We start from the raw sequence: 19480 nt of genomic DNA on the forward strand, positions 1-19480 counted from the left end.
CTACTGAAAATACCCCCATGAATATTCCATTTAACTCCACATGCACAGAACGAGGTTAGTCATTCCTGCTGATCTGCTGCTCTTCTCCATTCACCTGCAAATCTCCTACTCCTTCCTCATGTCCAGGTTAAAAGCTAGTTCACAACCTGTAAATCATCTGAGATTTCTCTCTGTGCCCTAAATTTGTACATCCAATAATCACTAACTCATATTGTCTCTATCTCTTCTCTGCCTCTGCTTTGTATTTCCACTACCACTGGTTCTTAACTACTGGCTTTTACAGACTACCAACTATTAATATTATTTCTTAAATAAAAAAACAAGCAAAACAAATTAAAAAGGCAAAAACCAAGAGAAAGATCAACATTTTAAAATTACTAAGTAGCTTTCTAACATCATTTATTTCACCATGGATGGGTGAAAACCACATAATGGATTGATGCTAGTCCAAGGATTGGTGACAAGGAAGCTATAGCTTTGGCTACTGTAAAAGCTTCCTTTGTCTTCCAGTCTCTTTATGTGGTACTTTCCATCTATCCTCCATATGAGGAGTCATCCAACTGCAGGCCGCAGGCCCAACCCAGCCTTATTTACAAAACCCAGTTTTGTAAATAAAGTTTTATGGGAGCTCAGTCCTGCCTTTTGCTTACATATTATCTATGACTGCTTTCACACTACCATGGCAGGGTTGAGTAGATATGACAGAGACCACATGGCCTGAAATATTTCCCACCTGGTTCTTTACATTAAAAGCTTATGAATACCATAATCAGAATGTCCTAATACTCAGATCTAATCTTGTGACTTTTCTGCTCAAAATTCTATAATGAATTCCTACAGAAAACATTGCTGCCTCCCTACCCAATGACCATTCCTTATTCTTTCTTGCTGGAGAACTACAAGTCTGTTTGAATATTTATCATCCTAATATGCCTCCCCATCCCCAACAAGAGAAATGACTATTCTAATTTAATCATGGTCATTACATTTGTTTTCCCAGTGCCTGGTTTAGGAATGAGCATGTGGTGTAACAAAGCCAATAAAATGTGAAAGGAAGCCCACTGCACGCTTCTGAGTTTTCTCCCTATTTTAAAGAAACATGAGAAGAAAAGCAGCCCTTCCAGCCTTTAGAAATTGTGTTATGAGAACATGATGTTTGGAGCTCTTGCTAATTAGCCAGCCATGAAAGGAGACATGTACAAAACACTACTGACAGCACAGCTGAAAAAGGAACACCAAGTGGGACCCAGTGTTATCACTGAACCACCCACCAAAGCAACTCTGCTTCCTGTTGTTTTAGTCAATGTTAGTTAGGTCCTTTAATATTTGCAGCCCAAAGCACTCTACCTGGTAAATTTCCCATAGCCTGCAGGATAAGATCTACTCAGTTTAACACTATAAAGTATTAAAAAGTCCATCATGAGCATGCCTTACCTAGGTTTTTCCCTCATTCCCAACCACTCCCATCTCAGATTTTGCAACAGCAAAAAAGAACTGCTCATAAACCCTGCAAAGTTCACTCAAGCATCTTACCTTTTGCACCTGCTGCTCCTTCTCCCAAGCACGCCATCTTGTTAGATGTTCCTTCTGCCAAATATACAAACTTGTTAGATGTTCCTTCTGCCCACATCATGCTTCTGCCTCTTTACCTAGAAAAGTTCTACCCCTTCTGCATGCTTACCTGAAATCCTACCCACTTTTTGACAGCTTTCATTCCTCACCACATACTTCAAATGTCTGGCACATATTTAACATGATAAATGATCATTACACACTTCCAGACAGCATCCAGCACATAGTAGTAGGCACTGAATGAAGTAGCAAATAATATAAATGAAAATGATCATAACAAGCTCCTGACTGTTTTGTTTTTGTTTTGTTTTTTGAGATGGTCTTGCTCCATTGCCCAGGCTGGAGTGCAGCCTCCCAAGTAGCTGGGACTACAGATGCATGCCACAATGCCCAACTAACTTTTTCATTTCTTGATTTTTATTTTTAGTAGAGTTGAGGTCTCACTGTGTTACTCAAACTGGTCTCAAATTCCTAGGCTCAAGCAATCATTTTGCCTCAGCCTCCCAAAGTGTTGGGATTATAGGTATGTGTGACCATGCCCAGCCCTGACTGTTTTTTGTTTTTTGTTTTTTGTTTTTTCTTTTGAGGCAGAGTCTCTCTCTGTTGCCCAGGCTGGAATACAGTGGTGTGATCTCGGCTCACTGCAACCTCCGTCTCCTGGATTCAAGCAATTCTCCTGCCTTAGCCTCCCAAGTAGCTGGGATTACAGGCGTGTACCACCACACCTGGCGAATTTTTGTATTTTTAGTAGAGACAGGGTTTCGCCATGTTGACCAGGCTGGTCTCCAACTCCTGACCTCAGGTGATCCGCCCACCTCGGCCTCTCAAAGTGCTGGGATTACAGGCCTCAGCCACCACACCCAGCCCCTGACTGTATTTTTAAATGTTTGTATTCTGTAACATGAAAAAAAAAGAAGCCTACTCCCTAAAACACTCTTGATAGTTTATTCATTAAATAGACAAGTGTATAAATGAATAAAAATATTTTTTTTGAAAATTATTGGCCAGCTGCGGTGGCTCACACCTGTAATCCCAACACTTTGGTAGGCCGAGGTAGGTGAATCACCTGAGGTCAGGAGTTCAAGACATCTGGTCAACATGGTAAAACCCCATCTCTACAAGAAATACAAAAAAAAATTAGCTGGGCATGGCGGTGGGCGCCTATAATCCCAGCTCCTCGGGAGGCTGAGGCAGGGAGAATTGCTTGAATCCAAAAGGCAGAGGTTGCAGTGAGCCAAGATGGTGCCACTGTACTCCAGCCTGGGTGACAGTGCAAGACTCTGTCTCCAAAAAAAAAAAAAAAAAAAAAATCTTGAAAAACCACACAGATATGAAATAAGGACAGCTGCAGTCTATTATGAGCACCTTAAAGACCAAGACTACGTGTTTGTCACCTGTAGCTTGCAAAATCTAACTTGTAAAAGTTCTTCAATTGATATGTACTAAATTAAAAATGTCCTCACACAGTTCAGACTGTATAATGTATTTGGTGTCACATTTAGGTAGCATAGTAGCATTTTTGTTATTGAGAAGCACTTTTATACTTTTATTATAATTTGTTGAGCCTAGAGTTGGACTATTTGGGTATTCATTACAATAACCTTTTGGCTACTGGTAAAAGAGTATTTTGTTCTAACAAAATTACTGTTATCATGACAATTAACTAGTGGAGAGAAGAACTGATCTTGTTCTAATGAAGTAAATGTATCTCATTCAATTTCAAATTAGGAAGAATGAAGTCAATAAGTGAGACCTTGTTGGTATAAGAATATGAAACATGACCTGCGCTTTTCAACAAGAAATTGCTTTTCTGACTTCTACACTTGGTATCTTTAAAAAATAATTTTCTATTAGTATTAGTGTACACTGGATAAGTTTTATAGTTCTTATTGACATTTATTTATGGTACCAGAAAGGTATTGTTGAGGTCCCAGTTTTAAAAAGTTACTTTTTTTAGTGACATAAATCACTATGTAATACAGTTGACCTTTGAACAACAGGAGTTTAACTTGCAGCAGTCTAATTATATGCAGATTTTCTTCTACCTCTGCCACCTGAGACAGCAAAACCAATCTCCTTTCTTCTCCTCAGCCTACTCAAGTTGAAGACCATGAGGATGACCCACTTCCACTTCCACATAATAAATAGTACATATATTTTTATTCCTTATGATTTTCTTAATAACCATTTTTCTCTAGCTTGCTTTCTTGTAAGAATATAGTAACACACGTAACATACCAAATGTCTTCGCTGACTGTTTATGTTATGAATAAGGCTCCTGGTCAATAGTCATCTATTAGTAGTAGCTAATTTTGGAGGGAATCAAAAGTTACACACAGGTTTTCAGCTGCACACGGGGTCAGTGCCGCTAAATCCTATGTTGTTCAAAGGTCAACTGTAATTGACATTTATTTACTAAATAAAAGCCTTTTTTTTTTTTTTTTTTTTTTTTGAGATGGAGTTTTGCTCTTGCTGCCCAGGCTGGAGTGCAATGGCATGATCTTGGCTCACAGTAACCTCAACCTCCCAGGTTCAAGCGATTCTCCTGCCTTAGCCTCCCGCGTAGCTGGGATTACAGACATGCGCCACCATGTGTGGCTAACTTTGTATTGTTAGCAGAGACAGGGTTTCTCCATGTTGGTCAGGCTGGTCTCGAACTCTCGACCTCAGGAGATCAGCCCGCCTTGGCCTCCCAAAGTGCTAGGATTACAGGCATGAGCCACACCATGCCCCGCAATGAAAACCATTTATTTTAAAAATTAAGTAGAAGCTCCAATTTCATAACACATCCAGTTTGCTATAATGAGACTATAAATAAAACATACCACATACTAACTTAAAAATCCTTTTTCTTATTTATACAAAAAATATCATATAAGATTTTAGGGACTACGATTAAAGAAACGATTCCTTTCAGATAATACTGTTTGAGATTATGAATTATCTACACATAACTTTTTAAATAATTCTGAAATCTAACCTACTAAGAAGAAATTTAAAACACACACATATATGTGTATATGTGTGTGTATATATATATGTGTGGGTATATGTATATATGCAATTTACATAGTAAGCTTTTAAACTACTCTTTGGTGATTAAAACTTCCTAACTCTTATTTGTTAATCTATGGTAAGACCACCAAGAGTAATTTACTACCAGAAGTCTTACCTGGATTGCTATTTTGAGGATTTCTAGGTGTCTCGTTTTCTTTGTATTCAGACATTAGTTGGTGAATGCTATATCTAAAAACGTAATAAGTAAAATTACTATTTAAAAACTGATATAAAAATAATTACCAAAAATATTAAATTCTTAGAGTATTTCAAATGATATCAGTGTTAATTTTAGAATTTTAATTATCCCATACACTTCTAATTTGTAAGCTCTACAAACTTCTCTTTAAGCTTCTAATTAAAGAAGAAAAAAAATAACGTGAAGTACTCATGAACTGAAGGCAGTATAGTTCAGTAAATTAACTTGCATTAGCCTGACATAATGGAAAGTGTCTTAACTCAGAATAAGCCCTAGCTCCATAACCAAAAGCTACTAGTTCTTGGATAAGTTGCTTTTGTTAGGTTCAATGTGTTCTTCTAAAAAGCGAGAATTTTGCTTTCTTATTTTACTAGGTTGTTATAAAAATTTAGTGAGATAACATATTTTGAATGCTCAGAAAAATAGTGAAGCAATGAAATAATTTGTTCTTGAACTTTATTATTGGTGAAATTATCTTAGAACTGCAAATAAAATCCAATGTGTATTTTTTGTAGGTTCTAATATTGAAACGTTGTGGTATTTGGGAAATGTTATTGAGTCCTAATTTTGTTTATTAGGTGTTCTATTCTTTGTGGCTTATAATTTAGGGCATCTCATATATTTCATGGTTTGTAACTACATTTATAAACCTATTATCTCACTAAATTAGATAGCATAATTGTCTACTGTTACTGAGCTCATCAATCATACCAAAGGCAAAAAACTAATAGATATCAAGACCTGCCTTAGACTACTATCCCTTCTTCACAGACTCAAACTCTGAACCAGTAGATCTTTGTTAGAATGATGCTTAATCTCCATGTTCACCTCCAATTGACATAAAAGATAAAACTCTTTTTGTAAGTTCCATGAAGTAGATGCAAGTTGACATTTTCTCATTTCTGAGATACATACTAACAATATATTTGCACGCAGTATCCCGTGTTTTACTCAGCTCCATTCTCATTCCATAGATCACTCTATGTGAATATTTTTGTAGTGAAAATCATAATTTCAATATTAAGTGCCAACCATTTTGCTTTGACTCATGCTGTTTCCTTGGAGCTAGTCAGAAAATTGTGATATGACCTTCCAGGGACTGCACAAAATACGAACCACTTCATGAATTTGTGTGTCAGCCTTAGGCAGGAGCAATGCTAACTTTCTCTGTACTATTCCAGTGTTACTATGTGTGCTGCTGAAGCAAGCACAAAACCCTGCTTTACACGTGAATACTCATGAGTCATGGATGAGACTTAGCTCTGATAAACCCAATAAACATACTTGAGATTCAGATAATTCTATTGAATGGCTTCCTGTGAGGTAGAATATGAAAATATTTTTAAAACTTGAGGTAGAATTGCAAGTAATTAGGCCCAGCACGGTGGCTCATGTCTATAATCCCAGCACTTTGGAAGGCTGAGGCAGGTGGATCACCTGAGGTCAGGAGTTCGAGACCAGCCTGGCAAACGTGGTGAAACCTCGTCTCTACTAAAAATACAAAAATTACCCAGGTGTGGTGGCACACGCCTGTAATCCCAGCTACTTGGGAAGCTGAGGTGAGAGAATTGCTTGAACCCGGGAGGCAGAGGTTGCAGTGAGCCAAGATCACACCATTGCACTCCAGCCAGGGCAACAGAGCAAGACTCCATCTCACAAAAAAAGAAAGAAAGAAAGAAAGAAAGAAAGAAAGAAATGCAAGTAACTTGGGAGATTTTCATTATTATGGAAATCAGATCACTTGAAGATAAAACCACAAATTGAAAAAAAAAAAAAAAAAAGAAAACAGAAAAATTGGCGCCACTGCTCTGAGGAAGGATAATATAGAACCTTCCACTCCCTAAGAAAATACACTAACCAGCATATAAAGGAACCTCAGAGTACAGATCTGGTAACAATGGAGTAAGAAAACACTGTTCTCTTTTTAACATTATTTAACCTCTTTGACAGTTTAACCTCTTTGACAGTTTAGAACAATTTTAAAACATTTTAAAACAAGTTTAAAACATTATTTAACCTCTTTGACAGTTTAGAACAATCTCAACTAACATTTAATAGAGAAAAGACAAACAAGGGCCTCAAAGGATAACTTACCATGAAGGCCTCAGCTAAGTCTAGGCTAAGATGTGGGCTCCACATAAGGTTTTGAGTGTGGGGGAAGGTTGGTCAATTTTCTCACTATGTGTGTGGCTAAAGCTAGGATGCCCAGCTGTCAGAGCAGGATGCTGGTGCTTTGGGAACAATGGCTGAGCATATATGTATGTGAACTAAAAAAGTTATAGCTATGAAGTCTATGTATGAATCACCATGAAAACTGAGGGCTCTGAATTAGTAAGCGAATCCTGGTGGGAAAAGTCAAGCACTAACAGACAGCAGAACCCCTTTTAATGGCAATAATTCAGGAAAAGAATCAATGGAAACAGCAGAATGATTAGAATGTCCTTTTCTTCCCTTCCTTCTGACCGGTAAAAGAGTGTCATTTTATCCTTCTTGGACTTAGAAACCCCTTAAGTTCTTGAAAAATTAAAGGAGGAGGGAATAGGAGATAGCCCTCAAAAGATAGTACGAGATTTTCTGCTAAACTGAACATTTCAACACCCAAATAATTAGTTAGAGAAATGAGAGATGTGGCATTATTTTTATCCTGTGCATGTGGCTATACTTGGAGTAAAAGGGACAATGTTGGGATCTCTAAGATAAAGATCTCAAAAGTCCTCAGATAAAGAATTCTGCACCCATTGATATTTCTAACCAGTCTAGCCTTTTGCCTGATTTCTGGTTGATAAAGTGGACTAACTCACTGTCACTCCAAAACAACCTGAATTAAACTATAAAATCTCACCTGGTGTATAGGATGCAAGAACTACAATTATTTTAAACCTCAATTTAGTGTAAACTAGCTTTCTAATGTAAAAACTTGCCTACTAAAAGGACTAAAAATGGCATAATCTTCTGCAGCCCATCTAGACATATCTTGGGAAAACACATCAGCATTTTGCTGAAGAATACTGACTATACTTGCTGATTCACAATGTACAACAAGAACGAGGGCTGTTTTAAAACACCAGAGAGATAAATTCTTTCTTAGGAACTTTAAGAAAGTTATTTAAAAAGCTAATTTGGTATCCTTTACCAATTTAATATTTTGCCTGTCCATGTAGAATTAAACATTTACATGTACTAACAAACATAAGCATCTTGGGTGCTCAAGTGTTCATCTTCATAAATTACCACCAATGCTTTTTAAAAAAAAAAAAAAAAAGCCTCTTGTCCCATTAGAGTATTACATCATAGAAGTTGCTAACTTAAAGTCCTTTGATGAGCAAGAAACTTTGCTGAGATCACTTATCTAATGTAGGCAAAGATTTAAAGACAGATACATTGTAATTCAAAATCAGCTAGGGGTCAGATAAGTAAGAGCCGCCTGCAGGCAGAAAACAACAATACTAATACTAATGGTAGTAATAATAATAATCATAGTAGTGTCAGTTAATGATGCCCATATACATGTGCTAGGCACTGAATTAAATGCTATATATACATATACATATAAAATCTTTCTTCCACACAACCACCCTTGAAGGATATATTATTATCCTCCTTTTCATATAGAAAAACATATTTGGTGATAAGTAATGTTCCCAGGTCACACACCTAGCAAGTGAGAAAGCTAGGACTTAAACCCAGTCTTGTGTGAATCTAAAGCCTGGCTCTTTTCTCTTTTTCACCCACCTATGGCTTGTCTTCATTAGAAAAAAAAAAGCTACTCATTTAAAGCTGTATTTTCTTCCTCTGCCCATAGCAATTAGAAATAAAAACATCAGGGTCAGGTACGGTGGCTCACGCCTGTAATGCCAGCACTTTGGGAGCCTGAGGTGGGTGGATCACCTGAGGTCAGGAGTTCAAGACCATCCTTGCTAACATGGTAAAACCCCATCTCTACTAAAAATACAAAAAATTAGCTGGGCATGGTGGCACACGCCTGTAGTCCCAGCTACTCAGGAGGCTAAAGCAGGAGAATCCCTTGAATCCTGGAGTTGGAGGTTACAGTGAGCTGAGATCGCACCACTGCACTCCAGCCTGGGCGACAGAGTGAGACTCTGCCTAAAAAAATAAATAAAATAAAATAAAAACATCAAAATACACTAGAAATAAAATAGAAAAAGCTAATGAACCCACAGTATCTGGTAATAGCAATTAACAGCCACGTAGGGGTAGCTTAACATTACTATTTTTCAAAGAAAGCAACTTAAAGAGTCATCTAGAAGAACAAATGATTTTCAACTCCTATTTATGTCTAACACAGCATGTTTAAAGGAAGAGTTTATAAGAAGCAGAGGTTAGAAACTACTATAAAAGAGTTAAGAAGTTCAATATTTATTAAATCTTAAAGTATATTAAAGTTAAAATCCACACTTCATACAACTAATAAAACCAATATAAAAACACTTTGGTCAGGTCACATGACCAAAAACATCACATTACAAATAACAAACCCCAGTCAATATAATAAGAGAAGATGAATCCTACTACATACTGTTCTCTTTGTTGCCCAGCCCAAATAATTGTTTTTCTATTTAACAGATGATTTGTGTTGATATCTTTTACTATATCACAATAATTACAAGTTAATCTTCTTATTAATCTAATATTTCTAACTAGAGAGACTGTTATTGTAGAATATCAGTCACGTTTTAAAAAAAGAACTAATTACTGTACCTTTCAAACTTAGCTGCACTTAAATTTTCTTTTTGCTTTCTTAAAAAGTCTACCATTTGCTGTTTTTGTTCATGCACAGCTAGCAAAAATGGTGTGAGTTCATCCTGTAAAACAGCAAGAGTAACTGATAATTCACAACCTTACATATTTCTCAACTGAACTGGAAACATTATATTTATGTAAGTAAGTAAGTCCCTTCCTTTTTATTATTCTTTGCTTTCCTGTGTGCTGTTCCTTCCCTTGGAAAAACCCCTCCTCCTCCGCCTCACCACATGAACTCTGGTCATCTCCAAAACTCACTTCAACACCAGTTCCAATAGTCTTTGCTTCTGTCACAGCACTTAGCATAGTATATTGTAATGATTTTATTGTTTTCCATGTAAACCAAGAGCTTCTTGAGGGCAGTGGCTTTATCTTTTATCTCTATATTCCCAAATCTTAAGACATATTAGTAAAAGCTTCAAGGGTTTTTATTAATGATCTAAATTATTGCGTCTAGACAAGTGTTTCTTAAGCTGCATTGCAAAGAATGTTTACTCTACCAGATGGGTAACACATCCAGTTACAGCCAGGAATAACCTAGAAATGCTTAAAGGCATGCTAATGCAAAGGTGGTGATGGCAAATATAAAAAATAAGAGTTAAATACAAAGAATATTTACCATAAATAAAAAGAATATAGAATTTAGCAGGTTTTTTTAAAACTTCTAAATTTTAAAATTCAACTCTGGTGCTAAGGGATTCATATAAAATATAGGTTATATATTATAAACAAATAGAAACTGTCTTGAAAGCCTTGACATCTTTATCAAAATATACTGTAAGATGAGAGTTGTCAAATGCTTACAAGGGCAAAGGGGGTGACCTAAGTGAGGGACCTAGGTGGACACCACAGCAAACTGGGGAACACAGGCCTCATAGAAAGGGGTAACCTCTGCACATCAGACCAAACAGTGATGTGGGCTCAAGGGACACCAGATTTGATTCTTAAGAGAAACCTAAAATCCAGATTTGTATATGAGTCTCTGCAATTTTACATGTTGACATAATTTACGAAGGCAAGTGAAACATACCTATGGACCACAATTAGACTGTAGCGCCTGCATTTTTAAACTTGCCATGGATGTGTTGCCAAATGGTTGTGCAGAAAGCAAGTGTTTGCATGTAAAATATTTTCTTTCTTTAGTTTTGGATGTTTTACCAAAAAAACAGTCCCCAACATGTAATAAAATTTGCTACTAAGACTCATACCACCCACTTCAATAATTTTTCCAGCATTTATTTGTTTAAAATCTATTAGTAAGTAGTTTTCTGAGATTGTTAGCCAAATAGATATTTAGTTCATAGGAATGTTGAAACTAAATGATTAAAAGAATTTATGGCCGAGCGTCGTGGCCCACGCCTATAATCCCATCACTTTGGGAGGCCGAGGCGGGCAGATCACCTGAGGGCAGGAATTCAAGACCAGCCTGTCCAACATGGTGAAACCCTGTCTCTACTGAAAATACAAAAAATTAGCCAGGCATGGTGGCAGGCGCCTGCAATCCCAGCTATTCAGGAGGCTGAGGCAGGAAAATCTCTTGAACCCGGGAGGCAGGGGTTGCAGTGAGCCAAGATCGTGCCACTGCACTCCAGCCTGGGTGACAAGAGCGAAACTCCATCTCAAAAAAGAAAAAAGAATTTATATCTGTATTCTTAGTAATTTCATGGTTTTCAGAGTTTAAAACTGTCATCCTGATTATGCCAAAATCTATGAACAGACATACTGATGTAGCCCGTAATGCAGCTTCAACAACAACAAAAGGTTTAGAACTTGCTACAATTCTAATTGAGGAAACTCCACTTGTAATAAAGATTTATTGGACTAATCACCTGAATGGTAACAAAGAGATGTGAAGTCCTGAAGGGATTACCCTCCATTTAGTGAAATACTGCCCAGGCTGAGTGCACTAGCTCATGCCTGTAATCCCAGTACTTTTGGAAGCTGAGGCAGAAGGACTGCTTGAAGCAGCCCAGAGGTTGAGACCAGCCTGGGCAATATAGTGAAACACTGTATGTACAAAAAGTTTAAAAATTGGCTGGGCATGATGGTGCATGTCTGTAGTCTCAGCTTCTCAGGAGGCTGAGGTAGGAGGATCACTTGAGTTCCAGGAGGTGGAGGCTGCAGTGAGCTGTGATTGTGCCACTGCACTCTAGCCTAGGTGACAGAGCAAGACCCTGCCTCAAAACCATTTTAAAAAATAAAGATTACCCATAGCAAATGTATAAAGACCCTCTGAATGGCAGTAAATAATAGTGGGAAGGAAAAGGTGTTATTCTGTAAGCTGATAGATATTGCCAATAATATTTCTTTTAGCTTCCCAACCACAATGGTAAAGAAAAATGGGCTAATATTATTGAAAGGGAGAGATTTAAAGGAAGTAGTACCTATCAAACTCCAACTCTTCTAGAGATTTCTTAACTCTAGAAGAGTTTTTGGAGATGGCAATTTACATATTATATTTATTTATTCAGTGATTCTTAACCAGCCATGTATCAGAATTTTGAGGAATTTGCTGTTATTTAGTCAGAGACGGGGTCTTACTATGTTGCCCAGGCTAGACTCAAACTCCTGGGCTCAAGCAATAGCCCCACCTCAGCCTCCTGAGTAGCTGGGACTGTAGCCATGTTTCACCATGCCTGGCTCCAAGGAAATATTTTTAAACATATATGTCTAGGCTTTATTAGATTTACTATATCAAAATCATCAGAGGAGAGGTTAGCTGTGTAGAATTTTTTATATTTCCCTAGGTTACGGTGATGTACAGTTCTAGCTGAGAACTAGTGCAATTGACAATTACTTCCATCATCTCTCACCACATGACCAATTACCTTCATCTTTGAGGATTTCGCCAAAAAGAGGAAAGAGTAAAAGAGAAGTTTTACTCTCTGTTTTACATTTACTGAGAGTTTTTACTCTCTCTTTTACATTTACTGAAAACTGCACATAATTTGTTTGGGTAGGAATAGAATAGGGACTAGTAAACTCAAAATCCAACTTGACTTTGTAAGCTCCTTATCTTCCACCTTCCCCTCAAGACAGTGTAGATTTGAGAGCAGAGTTTAGACATTTATCTAAGTGGCTGTTTCTGCCAGCATAGGATAAGTCAGTTAATTACTTGAGGGTTTCCCACTTCATCACCACCTATTCAGAGCCAATCCGGTTTCCTCACGGTCCTCCTAAAATTGATCTCTAAACGAGTGTGCAACTCATTAACTCTCTCCCAAACTGAAAACTATTATCCCCAAAACTGAAAAGAATATTGTCTAGACATAAACTGGAAACAAACAAACAAACAAAAAGCAAACAACAACAAAAAAATTCTTCTTGGTATTTTCCCTCAAGTACCTAATTTCCAAATTGGCCTGCATATTTCTGGTTGCTCTCCTTTCCATTTTCCTTTCCCTTTCCATTTTTCCCTTTTAAGCCCTGCCACTGAGAGTTAAATCATTTTCATATATATTACTCTATGTAGGAATTTATCAACAGCATCAAGATTTCTTTTATTTAAAATGTGTTAGTTTTCTTGGCATTTTAAGATAAAGCCTATTTCAAGAGCAAATTTTACTTTCCAGGGTAATTAGAAAAAAAAAAAAACTTGAAAGAAAAATTTAAAAGTATTACCTTTTACAAATTCAGTGTTTTCAAAAATTTTACCATAAATACATTTAAAAGATATACCCTCTAATGCCTCTTTAAAAGTATCAATATTTAAAGTAACATTTTATAATTAAGTTATTTCCAAATATTTTTATGCAGGTTTTGCTTGAGCTTCCAAATATGGAAAACTGACCTGTACGTAAGTCAATGTTAAAACAAATGCATTTCAAATATTTTGAAATCAAAGTTGGTTGATCTATACCTTGTTTGCTGATTCAATATCAGCATGGTGTAAAAGCAGTTTTTTTGTCATTGGTATATCCTCATTGTAGACGGCATAGTGTAAGGTAGTATTGCCATAGACATCTGGAAGATCTGGGTCGGCACCGACTTCTAGCAAAATAGTCGCACATTCCTCTTCCTGGCATTGTACTGCCTGTCAGTATTAGACCAAGCAATAGATTGTAAATTCTAGGAGTTCAAAATAAGCATTCCACAAGTTTCACCAATGAGTTCTGTTTAAACGAGATGAATTTTATTTTATTTTATTCTATGTATTTGTATCAAATCCATCTCATGCTGAAATTGTTGACTACTCTGTACCTTTAGCAAAGCTGTCCTGTTTTTGTTGTCAAAGACATTAAGTTGACATCCTCTGTCCACCAGAAGAGCTACCACTTCTGGATGGCCGTTGGCACAGGCCAAATGCAGAGCAGTCCTATGAGAGGGAGACGACATTTTTAGGAAACTATCAGAAAACATAAAATCATAAAATCATCTGAAAACATAAAATCATCTGTGTAATTATAAACATTGAGCAGCATGTGATTTCTCTGCCTTCCAAACAAACATTTAATTTTTTGTGAAGAAATCACACTTTTTACTCTCTCTTATTACTCACTACATTAATGAAAGAGCAGCCTATTTCAATAGAAAGACCTTGGCCTTTGGATTCAGTTCAACTTGGACTGGAATCCTACTTCAAACTCTGTCACTTCCCACTTACTGCTTAGCCTTTTTTGCCTCAATTTCCTCATTAATAAAATGGGGTTAAAAATACTGGCTGTTTCACAGGACACTATTGTGATGCTTGCATGAGACTCTGTACAAAGTATTTAGACAGTTCTTAGCACAAATAACAGTTCCGTATTTGTTAGATATTACAATTATTACTAATACTACTGCTTAACAAAGACAAGATTTTAGTTAAGTAAAATGATACAATTATATCTTCTTTGAGGTATGTTTAACGATTAGAGGTAACATTGTATTTCGATCATTCTAAATTGCTCACTTGCTCATATTTTAACATCTCTGACTTTGGAATCCCATTTACAATTTTTGATTTATTACAACTAAAATTGGCAACATTTAAATAATTCTCTTATTGAGACATAAAATGATGGGGCATCACAGAATCCATGGTGCCTTGCAATAAGTGGAAATGGTATATACAACACATGTAGGGCCGTTCTAGTCATATAAATGTCATTTAAATAAATTTTAGTTCTTAAAAGTACCATGGAACAAGAGGACTGAAAATAAAGATGACAACAAATGTTTAAAACAAACTCATTCTTACTTTGATTTTAAAAAAAAAAAACATTTTAAGCCAAAAGAAATTCGGAATTCAAATGAAAGCATATGACTTATTTTATTTTCTATTTAGATTTATAGAATGGATGTAAATCAGGCACTTTCAATGATTAATATTCACATTTAAGACTGTTATAAACTTTCAAAAGAGTAGTTAAAAGTTATATTTTGCGGCCGGACACAATGGCTCATATCTGTAATCCCAGCACTTTGGGAAGCCGAGGCAGGCAGATCACCTGAGGTCAGCAGTTCAAAACCAACCTGGACAACATGGTGAAGTCCTGTCTTTTCCAAAAATACAAAAATTAGCCAGGTGTGGTGGCGTATGCCTGTAATCCCAGCTACTCAGGAGGCTGAGGCAAGAGAATCACTTGAACCCAGATGGCGGAGGTTGCAGTGAGCCAAGATCAGCCAAGATTGTGCCACTGCACTCCAGCCTGGGCAACGGAGACTCGGTCTAAACAAAACAAAACAAAACAAAACAAAAACAACAACAACAACAAAATTCTATTTTGCTATTTTCCACCTTCAGAAATGCTTAAAGGAGGAAGGAAAAGCTTCAATTGAGATTAAGTTCTAATACTCCAATTTTAAATCTCTCAGCTTGTTCAAGCTAGGCAGGTAAATATGAAGTTTTTAAGGATGAAAGGGTCCTGAAAGATAGTAGAATATGTGTACTACATAACAGGTGTCCAGCTTCTGTTTGATGGATAAATTGATTGAAAGAATGAAGGCTGTGCATGGTGCCTCATGTCTGTAATTGCAGCTCTTTGGGAGGCCAAGGTGGGAGGATTATTTGGGCCCAGGAGTTCACGACCAGCCTGGACAACATGGCGACACCCTGTCTCTACAAAAAGTACAAAAATTAGCCAGGCATGTTGCACACACCAGCAGTCCCAGCTACTCAGAGGCTGAGGAGAGGATCACTTGAGCACAGGAGGTCGAGGCTGCAGTGAACCATAATCGTGCCACTGCATTCCAGCCTGGGTGAGAGCCTGTCTCAAAAAAAATTATTTTTATTTTAAAAAGCAATGGAAAATTACAGTTGGGGAGTTCAACGTGTTTACAGAAAACTCCCATAAAATAAAGCAATACTTTTGTAATAGTAATACTTATGTTTGCTATTTTTTATTTTCATAAGGACACAACTAAACTAAAATTTTTAATCTATTTTTTGCATATATGTAGTAAATCTATATATAATAAAAATATATGTATGTAATAAAAATGTATTCATAATAAAACCTTTAAGCACAGATAAAAGGATTCCCCCTTCTCCAAAAGAGGCTAAAAGTTAGCCTCTTTTAAGAGGCTAAAACCACAAAAATGGTTTTTGTGGTTGAAAGAGACCAAACCACAAAAATAAAATAATAGAAAGTGAGAAATTATTTTTATCTAGGCAAGTTTCGTGTATTCTTCTTTTCCCAAGGATTATTTCATTAATAATAAGCCTTTACTGTAACTTTTATACATGCTCATTGCAGAAATCACAGACAAGAAAAAAAAGTTACTTATAGTACAAATGCCCAGAAATAAATGTATTCATATTTGGTACACATTTTCAGCTAAAACAAGAGCATAGTCTATGTGTATATACACTCAAAATAATTTTTTCTCAATTGCTATAGCAAAGTACATCTTCACATGTCAAAATAAGTCTGTATCTAGTCACACCTTCAACAGCTACTATTCCATCCTATGGATGCACTGAAATTTAGTTCTAAAATCCACCATATGGGTTCTTCTTAATACATTGAGGTTTTAAGCAGTACTGAGAAAAACAAATTGGATGTATCTCTATTTTTTACAAATATTTCAGTATAATGGAATTGATGAGTGAAGGGCATATATGTTTTTTAAATGTGGTGCTTATCACCAAATTCTCTATCTGAAAAGTCATCAGCAACTTAAACTTTAAGCAGCCGTGTAAGTACCACTGTCTTCATTTTCACAAACTTTGTGGATAGGAAACAGTATTTTATTTCTTTTTTAACATGAATTACTTCTCTTGCAAGGAACACTAAATGTTTTTTCCTATGTCACTTATGGATGTACAAAAAAAGTACTTTGCCCAAATTTAGAATTATTTTATTGTTGAAGATATGAAGATACATTGTTCACCTGATGTGTATGTATTACATATGTGTGTATTATATGTACGTGTTGTAAATATTTTGCAAGTAGGTTGTCTTTTTTTCTTATTTACAAAGTGTTTTAAGTTTTATTTTGCTAAATCGACCTTCAGAATGCTTGCTTGTGAAGTTCTTAAGAAGGTCTTTATCAACATAAAAATGTATCTGTATAAATAGGCATGTGTGTCTTCTTCTGGTACTTTCCTTATTTTGTATACTTAAAATGTTTGATCTATATTTCATCGGGAACTTATTTTTGCAACATAAAAATCTAGTTAGTTTTCTCCAAACAGCAGGCATTTCATTTATGAATAATTCACCCTTCCTACTAATCTAAAATGTCAACATTATCGAGCTCTAAATTCTTACATATATTTGGGCAATTCTAGATCTTCTATTCTGTTTCATTCATTTACCTGTCTTTTCAGCTGTTAATAAACAATTTGTGGAAATTAATAGCACATTTTGATATATAGAAAGGCCAGTCTTTCTCACCTCATTACAAAAAACATTTTCATGTCATCACAACAGTAAAACACAGACAAGTTTAACTTTAAAATATTAAAACTTTGATATTTTTATTTGGTTTATGTGAAGTTGATACACAAAGAGCTCACATCTTGAGAAAAATGAATCTTCCTACTCAAGAACAGGAACGACTTCCCACTTCAAAGTTTCCTTCTAAGGTTCTTCAGTAAAGAACGTATTTACATAGGTGTACATTTATATAAAAATAAATATTAGATATAATCTGAAGAATTTTTAGTCCAGAAATTGAAATGTCATGGGAATTATTGCTCTCCTTATGCACCTGTCTATAGAGTATATAACATCATGTTGGCCGGGAGCAGTGGCTCACGCCTGTAATCCCAGCACTCTGGGAGGCCGATGCGGGAGGATCATCTGAGGTCAGGAGTTGGAGACAAGCCTGGCCAACATGGTGAAACCCCGTCTCTACTAAAAATAGAAAAATTAGCCGGTCGTGGTAGCGTGCACCTACAATCCCAGCTGCTCAGGATGTTCAGACAGGAGAATTGCTTGAACCCGGGAGGCAGAGGTGGCAGTGAGCCAAGATCGCGCCACTGCACTCCAGCCTGGGCAAAAAGAGCGAAACTCCGTCTCATAAAAACAAAAAAAAATGTTTTGAAATGTGTCCATTAAAGATAAAGTGCTGTATAGACTTAATTAACCCCTCCAAGGTTTCCCCATGCCAGGTGCTGTGGAGCCTGCGGAGGCAGGAAAGCCAGGACCCCGGGGTCAGGAGGGCTCACCCCCTACCCCGCATCCCCCCGTCAAAAAGGGGGCGCTTCTCCCGCACCCCCGCCTCCTCCCAGCCCCCGCCCCCAGCCCCAGCGCCTGTCACCTCTTTTTCTTGTCTCTCTCATCCAAGTCAGCGTTCCCGCGCGAAAGGATGCGCTCCACCTTGGAGACTTCACCCCGGCTGGCAGCTCTGTGGAGCTTGCCCAGGTGTTTCTCTCGGATGTTGTACCCGCGCTGGGTGAAAGGGCTGTCATCGTCCTCGACATCGTCCCCCCTGCACCTCCGCCAGCAGGTGGAGCCGCAGGGCCCCTTCATGGCGGAGGCTATCAGAGACACCTCAGCACCAGTCCGCCTATCACAGCCTCAGGGGCCCAATAAGATCAAGCCACTCTGGTCAGCCACCACCTCCAACCAGGAAACTCCGCGGCTTCCAAAGTCAGAGCCCGTAACAAGCGAAGCCAAGCAGCCAGGCCGCGCGAAGCGAAAGCCCGTAAGCCCGACTGCGCATGCGCACCTCTGACAGCTCGTCACTGCGCGTGCGCACAACCGACGGATGGCCAACCGTTCTCAGCGCGCATGTGCATGGCTCACGTGTCAGAAACATCGATGACAGCTTGTTACCAGCCCTGCGTTCCTGCCCCACGTCAGTGGGAGTTGGCAGAGTTTTCAGGACATTCCCTGGGAGGGGAAGGCATCCTGAAGTTCCAGCTACCCTAGCCCTAGTCACGTGTGAAGACAGCGTTCCCACGTGGGAACACATGACTGAGGCTACAGCAGTTAGAGAACCTTGAGATGCTGAAGGCCTCGCCTGGGGAAACCCCCATGAGGACACTCTCTGGCGGGCAGAGCTCCATGCAATTCACGGCTGCAGCTTGGGCGCCAGCGAAGGCTGCTGAGCTCAGACCTGGGGACCTCAGAGTTGGCAGAGCACCACCCCCTGCCCAGCCAGCAGACCCTCCCGGCGCAGCTTCTGGCACTCGCCTGTGCCCGCTCCCCTGGCTTGTGCCCAGAGCCACCAGGATGGGGCCCAGCGGCTGGTTCCGCCCCTAGGCAGCCACTGTCGTGGCAGTCCGGCCTGGCCGCCTCGGTTGAGACTGACCCCGGGGTCCACACTGCTGAAGGAAAGACAGACAGAGGAGATGCTGGGTTGCACTCATCTCTGTCATATTAGAGGCATTCCTCAGCTGTCTGGGGATCCTGAGCGGTCTGCTCTATTTAAAAGGTCAGGACACTAACACACTGATTGGAGGCTCAATCTCCTGATGCTTAGCAACTGTGAGCTTTACCAGAGGTCAATCATTGGGCA

At 38.1% G+C, this 19480-nt stretch overlaps 1 protein-coding gene and 1 non-coding gene across 7 annotated transcripts in view; both read right to left on the reverse strand.

The window, feature by feature from the left end:
• The window catches only part of LOC105466809 (ankyrin repeat domain-containing protein 26-like), an 84832-nt gene extending 66150 nt beyond the window's left edge, over window positions 1-18682 (reverse strand). For 5 of the 6 annotated variants that reach the window (XM_011715893.3, XM_011715897.3, XM_011715896.3 and 2 more), the window contains exons 1-6: window positions 18278-18682; window positions 13790-13904; window positions 13449-13622; window positions 9548-9651; window positions 4745-4818; window positions 1534-1587 (exon numbers count right to left, since the gene is read on the reverse strand). In XM_011715893.3, coding sequence (XP_011714195.2) covers window positions 1534-1587; window positions 4745-4818; window positions 9548-9651; window positions 13449-13622; window positions 13790-13904; window positions 18278-18489 — 733 coding nt within the window. In that variant the 5' untranslated portion in view covers window positions 18490-18682. Of the gene's footprint in view, window positions 1-1533; window positions 1588-4744; window positions 4819-9547; window positions 9652-13448; window positions 13623-13789; window positions 13905-18277 lie in introns of those variants that run through there. The other variant, XM_071084491.1, reaches the window with a different exon arrangement.
• LOC112424072 (U6 spliceosomal RNA) lies at window positions 5933-6039 on the reverse strand. The gene has a single exon (XR_003014716.2). It is a non-coding gene; the product is annotated as a U6 spliceosomal RNA (small nuclear RNA).
• Window positions 18683-19480: the final 798 nt, after the last annotated feature.

The sequence above is a fragment of the Macaca nemestrina genome, chromosome 18 (assembly GCF_043159975.1).
Source record: "Macaca nemestrina isolate mMacNem1 chromosome 18, mMacNem.hap1, whole genome shotgun sequence".
Taxonomy (NCBI): Eukaryota; Metazoa; Chordata; class Mammalia; order Primates; family Cercopithecidae; genus Macaca; species Macaca nemestrina.